This window comes from Schistocerca gregaria, chromosome 1 (assembly GCF_023897955.1).
Source record: "Schistocerca gregaria isolate iqSchGreg1 chromosome 1, iqSchGreg1.2, whole genome shotgun sequence".
In the NCBI taxonomy this organism is placed as follows: domain Eukaryota; kingdom Metazoa; phylum Arthropoda; class Insecta; order Orthoptera; family Acrididae; genus Schistocerca; species Schistocerca gregaria.
In genome coordinates, this window is record NC_064920.1 from 186,893,060 (window position 1) to 186,905,867 (window position 12,808).

A 12,808-nucleotide genomic window follows, 5' to 3' on the forward strand; every position below is an offset into this window, starting at 1 on the left:
ACTTAACACAAGTAACAGCTACTTTCCATATAGCAGAGTTTACTTACAAATCATGAAATGATAAAAGTGCTAGATTTCAGAATTGGAAGATTATTTACCAGGCAAGGAGGAGGAACTGGATCTACGTCATGATTAAGCAGAAAAATCAGCCAGAACTATAGGTCAAGGAAGACACTGCCAGACAGTGCAATATAGAAAAGAATAGTAGCAGTGAAAATCTGGAAGTTGGTAAGTAAGGAGTCATGAAATGGGCAGTTGAAGTACTGTGGGTCTTAGAACCAATGACATTCGGCAGCAGTGGCTCTGGAAAATAAATTTGAAATTGCCCAAATCATAAAATATAGGCAAATATTATTTTACAACATATATCCTCTAACAGAATATTCAGGCTTGAAGCAATTACCATCCAATATCTCTCATAATTTAGTAGTCATCATTGTCAGCTTTTATTGATGTTTTTGTCAGATACAATTGATTAGTATTGGTTTTCCTAAATGTTTCCTTGTGGAAACATTTGACACCTCCTCTATGCGGTGAGTAGCAATCTATCCTTTCGATAATGCTGTGTTTGTGTATAATTTTAATCTGTAAATTCCTGTCCAATATAGGTGTCCATATTTGTACCACAACAGCTACTACATATACAATAGTTTTTTATAAGCACTCGAAAATATATGCACACAAATATGTAATTCTATACAAATAAATCCATTTCTCCATTACCTGTCACAGTCCCACCTAGCTAAGGTCCCGATAGGAAATGGCATCTCAAATTGTTCACCAATAATTTGTGGATCAGCAACAAAGAGAATGCTGACACACTCATGAGATCTCTCACAGGTAAGATTTGGCCAGAGAACATATCTGTGCATTGTGTAACTGAGATACTCATTGTATAACAGAGAGATAAATGCAATGAAATATATAATCCTGACTCTGTTTCTGGAACAAAAAGAAAAAAACAGTATTAGGTTTAACAGTATATACATTTTAGTTTTTCTTGAGAGCAATGCAGTATTTAAGACCCAAAAAATATAAATGCAGTCAAATAAATAAACTATGGCTTTATTATTAAATGATGATTTGATGTTATAGCAGTAAATTAGCTGACACATCTACAATAATAACTGTGGAAGTACACACATCAATAAGATTTCTGAAGAGGGGAAAAAAATCAAGTTTTTATTTCCTCTCTACTATACTTGTACATTTCACAACATGAAGTAAAACTGAAGTTAAAAAAATAGTAAAAAATGTTTCTTAAAGATATGACCAGTTATGTTATCATCTTATGTAGTTGAGACTGACCAATTTTTGGTGCCATTAATGTTCGATGTCTGGGTCCAAAACAGAAAGAAATATTACAATCTAAAATACCATTCATCAATTAAAGACATAGCAAAAGTTGAAACTTAACAAGTATGGGGAAGGAAAACAGTCACAATTTTCCTAATAAATTTTCTTGGTACTCTCCTTCAGTATTGTTGGAAGGGATTTAAATCAATGGATGAGGATTTTAACTCTGCTACTCCAACACCTTAACCACTGCACCATCTTGTATGGTCACATTCTTCATGAGATGTGCAATATTAATCCCTCACTGATGTCATGTAATACAATTGATTTTTCAGAACCCCACATCCATTTGCCTTATTAGCAGCTGTTTTCCATAATTGCCAACTATTACTTAGCATAGAATTACAAAATTTGATTCAAACATCATCACACAGGTGTCACAAATATGGAATATCTTGCATAATCACTGTAAAATAATCCCTTAATGACTGCATGAATGAATAAATTTCCTTCACTTTTACTTAATACAAGCTGCAACCATTACACACATTTGACTACACAAAATATCTTGACCTCTGTGTAAAAATACACCAGTGGTTGAAATAAGGTGAACACAATGTCAAACTAGAGTCCATTCAATCATTTGTTGTGTTTCATTCATCCCATCAAGGAGAACCTTTAGGGATGTAGAACAAGTTGAAGTATACAGCAACAAAGCAATTAGTAGAAACTTAATTTGTGTACTGTTAACAATAAAATATCACTACAATGCTTAATCCTATCCATGATTATGCCAGCTAAATTTAATTAAGTATGTCAGAAAGAGAGCTGCCACTCTGAAAAAGATGCTGCGTTCTCAACTGTTTGTCTGCTACTGTTGGCTTAATATTTACTTGATTGTATTTTTCAAAGAAAATAGTTACCTACACCAGTAAATACTAAGTCCTGTTTAGAGCACATTACTTTGTGCCAAGCAGCTTTACAACGAACAGTGATACTTATCACAAAGCTAACAAAATTGTTTAATACTTGAACCTTGTAGATATTCAAATAATTTGTAGGAAGTGTGGTTAATGAGGAATTTTTCAATTTTCCTCAGAAATGGTTAGTATTTCCAATTTCCTACTTTATGACAGATGTGAGCTTGTTGAGTACATTGGCACAAAAGTGCATAACTCCCCTGTCAATTCCAGATAAGAAGGCAAAGTCTACAATAAACTACTTTTGTACTGTGATTGTGTAAATCACAGTTCTGCCAGAACTGAATTTTATCATTGGCAATAAAAACCATTAAGGAGTAATCATGAACAACCATTTAGTTAGTTTCATGTTCCATGAATCATTTTGCACAATGAATCGTAATGTGTGGAACAAGTCATTTTACATTCACATTGAAAATTAATCTAAATATGACTACATGGTGAACATTTATAAGACTGTTAATTGTTTTAATATATAAAAGACACAGATGTGAGTTAGTAATGATCCCCATCGCATTTTAAGCATTACAATAATAAAAATTATTCTGTTGAATAGAACTAGCTGTCAAGGAGAAACTTTTTCTGTTTGTTTTCAAATTGTACTTTGCTGTCTGTCAGACATTTTATATCATAGGATAAGTAATCAAAAATTTTAACTGCAGCTCTGTGCACACCTTTCTGTGCTAAAGACAATCTTAATGTGAAGTAAAAATGTCATTTTTTCTTCTGGCATATGGATTATGTATATCACTGTTCCCTTTCAACTGTAGTGGATTACTTACAGCAAACTCCATAAGGGAATAAACATACTGTGAAGTTTTAGTCAGAATGCGCAACTCCTTAAAGAGATGTCTACCAGGTGATCATTGGTGAGCACAACATATTGTTCTCGTGGTCCTTTTTTGAGAAACAAAAACTTTCCTTCTGAGGTACCCCAGAACATTACTGAATAAAAATATACAAAATATGACAAACTTACTGATTAGACTCTACCCAAAAATTTGCAATGATTCTAAGTGCAAATGTGGCTAAACTAAGATTTCCGAAATGTGCTTTTTCCACTTTAAATTCTTCTCATCAATATGGACACTTAAGAATTTTGAAGTTTCCACCCTATTTATTATTTTCCCACCATGTGTTACTTTTATCACTGTGTAAAATGTCTAGATGTCCAGAAGTGAATGTGCTGAGTCTTTTGAAAATTGAGGGTGAGACCATTTGCAGAAAATCAGTCAAACACACTTTTAAGAATATTGTTCACCATTTCTTCTGTTTCTGTATATATGCTTGCATTATTGACATAACTAGTGTTATCTGCAAAATGAAATAATTCTGATTGTTATATATTAGACTGAATATCATTTTAACATATGAGGAACAATAATCGACCCGTAACTTGGGGAACCCCATACAAGATTTCTCCCCAGTCAGAAATACGTCCCTGGACTTTACAGGTTGAATTATTAAGTACTACTTAACTTTCTTTTTGTCAGCTATGACATCATTAATTGGTTGGCTATACCAACAATCCCATAAAACTTCAATGTATCAAGGAGAATACTGTGATCACACAGGCAAATGCCTTAGATAGATCACAGAAAATATCAACTGGTACAATTTTATTATTTAATGCTTGTAAAATATGATGAGTGAACATGTAACTGGCATTCTCAGAAGAGTAACTCTTCTGAAACCAAAACTCTGATTTATTGGGGATATTACTGTTGCTAAGGTGAGGTATTCTAGAATCTATCACCTTCTCAAAATTTTGGAAAATGATGTCAGGAGTGAAAGAGGTCAGTAGTTATTGACATCTCTCCTATCACCTTATTAAATAGAGGTTTAAAGATGGTATTTTGAGTCTCTCACGAAAAGTGTCTTGAATTAGTGATGCATTATGTATTTCAGATAAAACAGGCTTATTATACGGGAACAAATCTTTATTACTCTATTGGACATACCATTAAAACCAGATGAGCTTGTGGGAACAAGAGGCCAAATCATGAAGTGCATTGTTTATTCCTTAGAAGAGTAACTGATTTTGAGAGTTGGATTTTTTTTATTTTTTTATTTATTTTTATTTTTTACAGCACTTACTTCCGACTGCAAGCTAATTAAAGAAATATCTATAAGTATATGTGGTTTGATTTCTGAGCTGCAATCTTTTATTTATGGGACACCACATGAGTTTTTTAATTTCAGAAGGGGAAGATGGTGATACATTCATACAATTGAATTTTATGAGAGTTACTTTTCCAACATACTGCTGTGATTTTTCTCTTCAAATTTTTTTCACCTATAATTTCTACTACATTTAAGAAATGATTATTAAATACATTTGCTATGTGCAACTCGTCATTTATAGCCCTGTTATTAGGGTTAGGACTATTATTATTTATTTTAGGTGCACTGCCCAGATGATAATTCAAAAGGCGATAAGAATTGAAAATACGCAAAATAAGCCAACATACTTGTCTTTAGACCAGCACCATGTGAGATGCTCTTAATGTTAATTGTTAATCTGTGCTTCGGTTCCATTTTGACTTGTTCAAACTCAAATTGCCATAAATAATACAACAGACTTCATCAGTATCCTACCCCCTATGTCACTAAAATTTCTTAATATACAATTTTATATAAATACATCACTAGACAGTTACACTAGTACTGAGCACATCATGGAATTCTACTGAGTACAATGGATTTGATAATAAGAACAGGAACCCTCTCCTCTCAGAAGTTTGCATACTTCTGTGAATCACTTTGAGCCTTGCTCAGTTACCATCTGAGTTCTCTCCTAAAGTAGAGTTTGTATGCCTCAGCCATCAGCAAACATTATTTAGTACACCACCTACAGTGGGTACCAATGGCAACAGTGATGCAGAAATGCGGAAAGTTGCCATCAGGCAACCTAACAGTCTGGTCACAAGAGGCAGGACCAATGTGTCACATGGGCAGCACCACTAACAAGGGTATACACAGGTCCGCAGACTGCATTGGAATTTCTTCCTTGCTGTGTCCAGTCTATCATATCACAACCTCTCCAACATCCTGATTTGTTTTTTGACTGTGTTTTTCGCAACTGACATGTGATCAGTGTATAGCTAATGATGATTCTGACACTGATTTAGTTTATGCCTTTATACTGACATTCGACACAAAAGTGAATCAAGAACTTGTCCAATTATGCATTTAGTGAGACAATCACACTCAGTGGGCAGTGCTATCGATCCTAAGTTCTCGAACTTTGACAACAACAGGTGTAACTGCAGTAGCGGCAGCAACTGCTACAGAACTAAAACAGCAATAGCAACAGCAACAACAGCAAGCACAGCATTCTGCTATCCTGGAACTCTTGTGGTAGTGGCAACAACAACTATGGACTATGTTAATCAAATATTATGGTCATTAGACAGTTTTGTGGCGTGTAGGCTAAGGTTTATCAGTGTCATAAACAACATGGATAGTCTTATGCAGCATAGACTTCTGCTTTAAAGAGTCTCTCACGACGGTGCAATTTCAACTGTAACAGCTGTGAAGTTCTGTATTATGTAGAATCATTTATTCATGATGTGGTTGTGCATATATCTCCCAATACAAAAATTATGGCTAAAGCACTGGTCACATCCAATACTAGTCTTAATAAAGATCTTAAGACTGCTGAATTTTTTGGGGTTGCTTCCAAGGCTCAGTATCTCACCATTAATGAAATTCTGATATTAAAAGTGGTTAGTCACTGTGATAATTCTCACTAATCATCTTTTTCTTACATCCCTAAGTCTCACCAGAACTCCTGGTCATTCCGATTCGACATCTCATGAGGGACTTAAGTAGGTCAGTCATGATGATTACCCCTCAGCATCGAGTAAACCCTTCGTGTAATAAAAAACTGATGGGTCAAAAGCATCCTTCCATCTTGACGCTTAAGTCTGTGCCTTGCAGGTCAGCAAAGCTACAGTCACACCCCGAGTGTGGCCAACATCATACGCAAAACATCTGTCCCCACTGTGCTGCTCGCTGTTGAGTGTAGGGCAAATGCTGACACCTAGCAGTTGTGTATCAACAAGCAGCAGGCTGGCCTCATGTAACAACACAGTCCAGTGAAGACACATCTTTCCACACAGTCATGTTGGCTGGGCATACAATCCAGCAAGCAAAGCAGGAGCTGACACTGGCTCCATCATTTCAGGCCAATTAGTGGAGATCCAACTGGTTAGCTGCAGTGTCGTTTATCAATAAAGGCATTTATCAGCACCTTGTCTCATCTCTGCTAAAAACTGCTCAGTGGCGGGTCATGTCTTACTGCCAAAAGACATCTCTAGTTGAAGAATTGCCATTTACATCTAAGTATAAGAACATGTAGATTCAATTGACATTGTTAAAATTTTCACTTTATATGCCTTTATAGCATCTGAGTAGTGACCAAAACAGGATCACTTACCAATCTTGATTCTCTCTCTGCATTTTCAATGCTTGTGTTACGTTGTGCAAGAAATTTTGATTGTCATATATCTATGAAACCACAACCAATGCAAAGAGTTTGCCCTCTACTGTTTGCCATTAGAGATGTTCTTCAGGTCGATCTAACGTGGCTTCATTAACTAGGTGTCATTTCCCTGGTATCTAATGGGCCATCACTAAAAAGTATAATATGTCTAAACACACATTCGTGGCAATTTTAAAGCAAACAAAAATGCTCAGTCATATGTTGACCTCTAACCTACAATACAGCCAGAGGATTTGCCAACAAAGCTAGCCAAGAGAAGATTACTCAAAAACTGATTTAAAAGATGCACATCTACAATTCCACTTAGATGAATCAAACCAGCTACAGGTATTAAGTGCGCAATTCAGCACGTTCCTGTATAATCACTTACCATTTGACATTGATAGCACCCCTGTCATACTTCAGAAATAGTTGGTGCAACTGAATAACGATATTCTGCAGAGCTCTGACTACTTAGAAAACAATATCACTGTAACAAAAGCAAAACATGCAGTTTCGGAAAAGACTTACGTTATCAGTTAAACATGTGCAGCTTTTCAGCCCAAGTATTAAATATCGAGGACTAACTCTCAACCAGCAAATATATTATGCCAATGTGTGACCATGCCAACATGATAAACTTGCCAGTGCCCACTAACCAGAAACAACTGTGGACTTTTCTTGGAAAACAATCATCTACTCTGCTAAGTTTATACCCAAGGAAATGCAAATTGCTCACCCATTTTGTTCACTGTATAAAAAATACACTGGATTTGTGTGGTCAGCAGCATGTCAACAGACTTTTCAACTATTTAAGGAGTGTGAAAACAACACAATGCTTGATACCGCATACACCAGGCTTGTGGATGCAGCTCGCAACAGACACGCCACAGTGTGGGATTAGGGTCGTTCTGTCTCACAAAATGTCAGGTCGATCTTAAAAAGACTCATTGCCTGTGCTTCGGAAACATTAACAGTGGATGAAATAAACAATTCTCCCAAATTAATGATCATTTTTGAAGTGGAGAAGTTTCATGTTTATTTGTGTGGCAGTAAACTCTACCTATTAATTGACCACAAACCATATCACTTTCCGGGTGTAGGTCCAAGTTCCCAGAAGAAACAGCACAGTACATGGAGTGCCAGGCATTGTTTTCAAGTAGTTATAACTATGAAACCTCTATTGGCACTTTGGCCAACATGCTAATGCAGACACCCTACGCCACCTTCCCAATGACCTCAATGTTGAGATTAATGGGCAGGAAATGGATTGTTTTGTGCTCAACCAGCACCTCCAACAAATCACAGATGAATTCAAATTCATAAGGCTGCAAGGTAGTCACAGTGTCAGTCCACAGCCCAGTTCTGTGCACAGTTTTATCAGTGGCACAGTCGAGATGGTCAGAGTGTTTATCAAACCACACTGACAAGTTGTTTCATGACTACTTTGCAATGTGATACAGTTTCAATGCACAAAGTGGTGTCTCAACATTAGCCTCAGCACCTACAACAAACCCTAGATGAATTCAAACTGAAAAGGGTCATCCCATAGCGCAGTTCTGGGCACAGTGTCTTCAGTGGCACAGTCAAAGAGGCAAGAGTGTTTAACAAACCACATTGACAAGTTGTTTCACGACTACTTTGCAATGTGGTAGAGGCTCAATGCAAAACACGGTGTCATAACATTAGCCTCAGGTGACTCTTAGTGTCAGTTTATCATTTCATCTCTTCTCCCAATCCTCCAGCTACTTCTTGCCCACAGCGTGATGATGCACATGGAGGTGTTAGTTCAGCAGTGCATAAATTTACCTAATACTGATGTAGCAATTGAGCATGTGTACTATTCCTCTTATGCCTGCTCCCTAAACCAGGTAGCACTGGCACAGCATTTCTCTCTGTAGCCAAGTCCATATCACATATGGGAGAGAGTGCATACTGATTTTGCTGGGCTATTTCAGGGAGCTATGTAATGAATACTCTCTCCAAGTTTTCTTTTGTTGCAATGTTGCCACTATCCATCAGACACGCTACCAGCATGCACTCTTTACAGTTTTGGCAATCAAGGAAGTGCACCACACACTAGCATATGAGAAAAGTCTCCAGTTTACATCTACACATTTCAAGGCGTTCTGGCTCTGTAATGGAACTGAACAATAATTACTGCACACTTCCACCTGCCCTACAGCTCAAGAGGCCAGATGGGTGATCAGGACATTCAAAAGTCACATGCACAAGGCCTTGCTGACACTGGCAGTCATGAAAGCATTACACAGCTTCCTAATCTGAATATAAACCAATCAGTCTGAAACATGGCCAGGGCACAAGCATTCAACACTGCTAAACCTCTTGTGCACCATGCAGTGTGTCAAGCCCAAGTACAAATCTTCCTACATCCACGATGACTGTTTCTGGGAGCATGCAGATGGTTTGAGACCAGTAGAGGCCTCAAGTAGTTGTCACAGGCCATGTTGCAAGCTCATGGCCCACCACCAAAACCAGCTCTGACCATGAATGCATTCACACACAGTGCTCCCACTACTTCCAACCTGAGGACTTGACACCCACATCACCATCATGGCACAGCAAGTCTTAACCATGCACTGCATCAACCAATCGCTCACTGGTCCAACCTGCATCCTCACTACCTCAACTCATAAGCACAGAGTTGAGTGTACCAGGGTCTGACTCCATGGATGTCAAACCACTCCTATGATCCAAGGTCCTCCTAGCCCACTGTAACTACCTAACCATTCTATGCACTGATTAAAGGGGCGAGGAACTTAGTATCCCTTAGTATCCCTGTGTACAGTGGGTGTCAATAGCAGTGGTGACTCAGCGGAGCTGCAAATTGGCATCAGAAAAATCATCCCCTCTGGGTGCATAAAGAGGGACTGGTGTGTCACATGGATGGCAGCTATACATCAGCCTGTGAACAGCAAAGAAACTTGTTCCATGGTGTACTGAGTGTTCCGTCTACTGTCATGTCATTCCACCTACAGCGGACCTGCTTGTTACTGGACACATTGTTTTTAGCTATTGCTATATATTCAGGGGCAGATGTGGACTCTGACCACAATCTATTGGTTGTGGACTGTAGATCAGAACTGCAAAAAGGTGGGAATGTAAGGAAATGGGACCTGGATAAACTGAAAGAACCAGAGGTTGTCGAGAGTTTTTTTAAAAAAAAGCATTAGGGAAGTAAATACAGCAGAAGAAGAATAGATAGCTTTGAGAGATGAAATGGTGAAGACAGCAGAGGATCAAGTAGGTAAAAAGACAAGGGGATAGTAGAAATCCTTGGGTAACAGAAGAGATATTGAATTTAAATGATGAAAGGAGAAAATATAAAATTGCAGTAAATGAAGTAGGCGAAAATGAAGACAAATGTCTGAAAAATGAGAGACAGACAGGAAGTGCAAAATGGCTAAGTAGGGATGGCTATAGGTCAAATGTAAGGACATACAGGTATATATCACTAGGCGTAAGATAGATACTGCCAACAGGAAAACTAAAGAGACCTTTGGAGAACTCTACCATCTGGTGAGCAAGATGTATGACAAGACGAAATATCCTTAGACTTCAAGAAGAATAAGATAATTCCAATCCCAAAGAAAGGAAGTGTTGACAGGTGTGAAAATTACCAATCTATCAGTTTAATAAGTCACAGCTGCAAAGTATTAATATGAATTCTTCACAGACGAATGGAAAAATTGGTAGATCCCGACCTCGGGGAAGGTCAGTTAGAATTCCGTAGAAATGTTGGAACACATGAGACAATACTGACGCTACAAATTACCTTACAAGATTTCTAACATTTGTAGACTTAGAGAAAGCTTTTGACAATGTTGACTGGAATACTCTCTTTCAAACTCTGAAGGTGGCAGGGGTCAAATACAGGGAGCAAAAGGCTATTTACAATTTGTGCAGAAACCAGATGGCAGTAACAAGATTTGAGGGGCATGAAAGGGAAGCAGTGGTCGGGAAGGGAGTAAGACAGGGTTGTAGCCTCTCCCCGATGTTATTCAATCTGTATATTGAGCAAGCAGTAAAGGAAATAAAAGAAAAATTCGGAGTAGGTATTAAAATCCACAGAGAAGAAATAAAAACTCTGAGGTTTGCCGATGACATTGTAATTCTGTCAGAGACAGCAAAGGACTTTGAAGAGCAGTTGAATGGAATGGACAGTGTCTTGAAAGGAGGATATAAGATGAACATCAACAAAAGCTAAACGAGGATAATGGGATGTAGTCGAATTAAGTCAGGTGATGCTGAGGGAATTAGATTAGGAAATGAGACACTTAAAGTAGTAAAGGAGTTTTGCTATTTGGGGAGCAAAATAACTGATGATGGTCGTAGTAGAGAGTATATAAAATGTCTACTGGCAATGGCAGTCAAGCGTTTCTGAAGAAGAGAAATTTGTTAACATCGAGTATAGATTTAAGTGTCAGGAAGTCATTTCTGAAAGTATTTGTATGGAGTGTAGCCATGTATGGAAGTGAAACATGGACGATAAATAGTTTGGACAAGAAGAGAATAAAAGCTTTCGAAATGTGGTACTATAGAAGAACGTAGATCACATAACTAATGAGGAAGTATTGAGTAGGATTGGGGAGAAGAGAAGTTTGTGGCACAATTTGATCAGAAGAAGGGATCGGTTGGCAGGACATGTTCTGAGGCATCAAGGGATCACCAATTTAGTATTGGAGGGCAGCGTAGAGGGTAAAAATCATAGAGGGAGACCAAGAGATGACTACACTAAGCAGATTCAGAAGGATGTGGGTTGCAGTGGGTTCTGGAAGATGATGAAGCTTGCACAGGATACAGTAGCATGGAGAGCTGCATCAAACCAGTCTCAGGACTGAAAACCACAACAACATCTTAAACAAAACTTCTTGTTGGACACTTACGTCTTAACAAATGGTGGGCCAGGATTAAGGACTACTGGGAAAAGTTGTTAGGTTGTAGTTTACGGTGAAGCTGCTTGCATAGATGAGATTTGTGGAATGCGAAGTAAAATTTAATGATTTCATAAGGGCTACTGGGAAAAGTTGTTAGGTTGTACTTTACGGTGAAGCTGCTTGCATAGATGAGAACTGTGGAATGTGAAGGAAAATTTAATGATTTCATAAGGACCCAACACATACACTGTCTGTGTTGCTTTTCTTCCTTATGTGCTCATGCAGTTAGTTTTTAGAAACCTGCATCAACACAGCTCCCGTATTGCACACATTCAAAGGTTCCATTGGAGTGGACACACAATGTGGACACACAGTTCCATAATGGTCTCATTGACAGAACTGCCTCACAGGCATGAAACTTATGGTTGTAAAGCGGAAGCAAAAGATGCAGGATCCCACAAGGGTCAGTAGGGCCACACTTGTTTCTAATCGACAAAAATAATCTTCCACTAACTTCAAAGAGCTATTCAAAAAGTAATATTTTCACTCCGCTCTCGATATTAGAGCATAAACTGTAAAAAGAGCGAGAATCCTTGTTTTAGTCACACTGAATGTATGTTGTTATGGTCTTCAGTCCAGAGACTGGTCTGATGCAGCTCTCCATACTACTCTATCCTGTGCAAGTATTTTCATCTCCAAGTACCCACCGCAACCTACATCCTTCTGAATCTGTTTAATGTATTCATCTCTTGGTCTCCCTCTACGAGTTTTACCCTCCACGATGCTCTCCAATACTAAATTGTTGATCCCTTGATGCCTTGGCACATTTCCTACCATCCGATCCCTTCTTCTAGTCAAGTTGTGCCACAAATTCCTCTTCTCCCCAATTCTGTTCAGTACCTACTCATTAGTTATGTGATTTACCTATCTAATCTTCAGCATTATTCTGTACCAATGCATTTCAAAAGCTTCTATTCTCGTCTTGTTTAAACTATTTATCGTCCATATTTCAGTTCCATACATGGCTACACTCTATACAAATATTTTCAGAAACGACTTCCTGACGCTCTAATCTATACTCGATGTCTCTTCTTCAGAAACGCTTTCCTTGCCATTGCCAGTCTACATTTTATATCCTCTCTACCTCT

At 38.0% G+C, this 12,808-nt stretch overlaps 1 protein-coding gene across 2 annotated transcripts in view; it reads right to left on the minus strand.

Moving 5' to 3' along the window:
• The window catches only part of LOC126336442 (uncharacterized), a 99,437-nt gene that overhangs the window by 68,731 nt on the left and 17,898 nt on the right, over positions 1-12,808 (minus strand). For both annotated transcript variants that reach the window (XM_050000147.1, XM_050000156.1), the window contains one exon: positions 724-942. In XM_050000147.1, the coding sequence (XP_049856104.1) occupies positions 724-942 (219 nt within the window). The remainder of the gene's footprint in view (positions 1-723; positions 943-12,808) is intronic.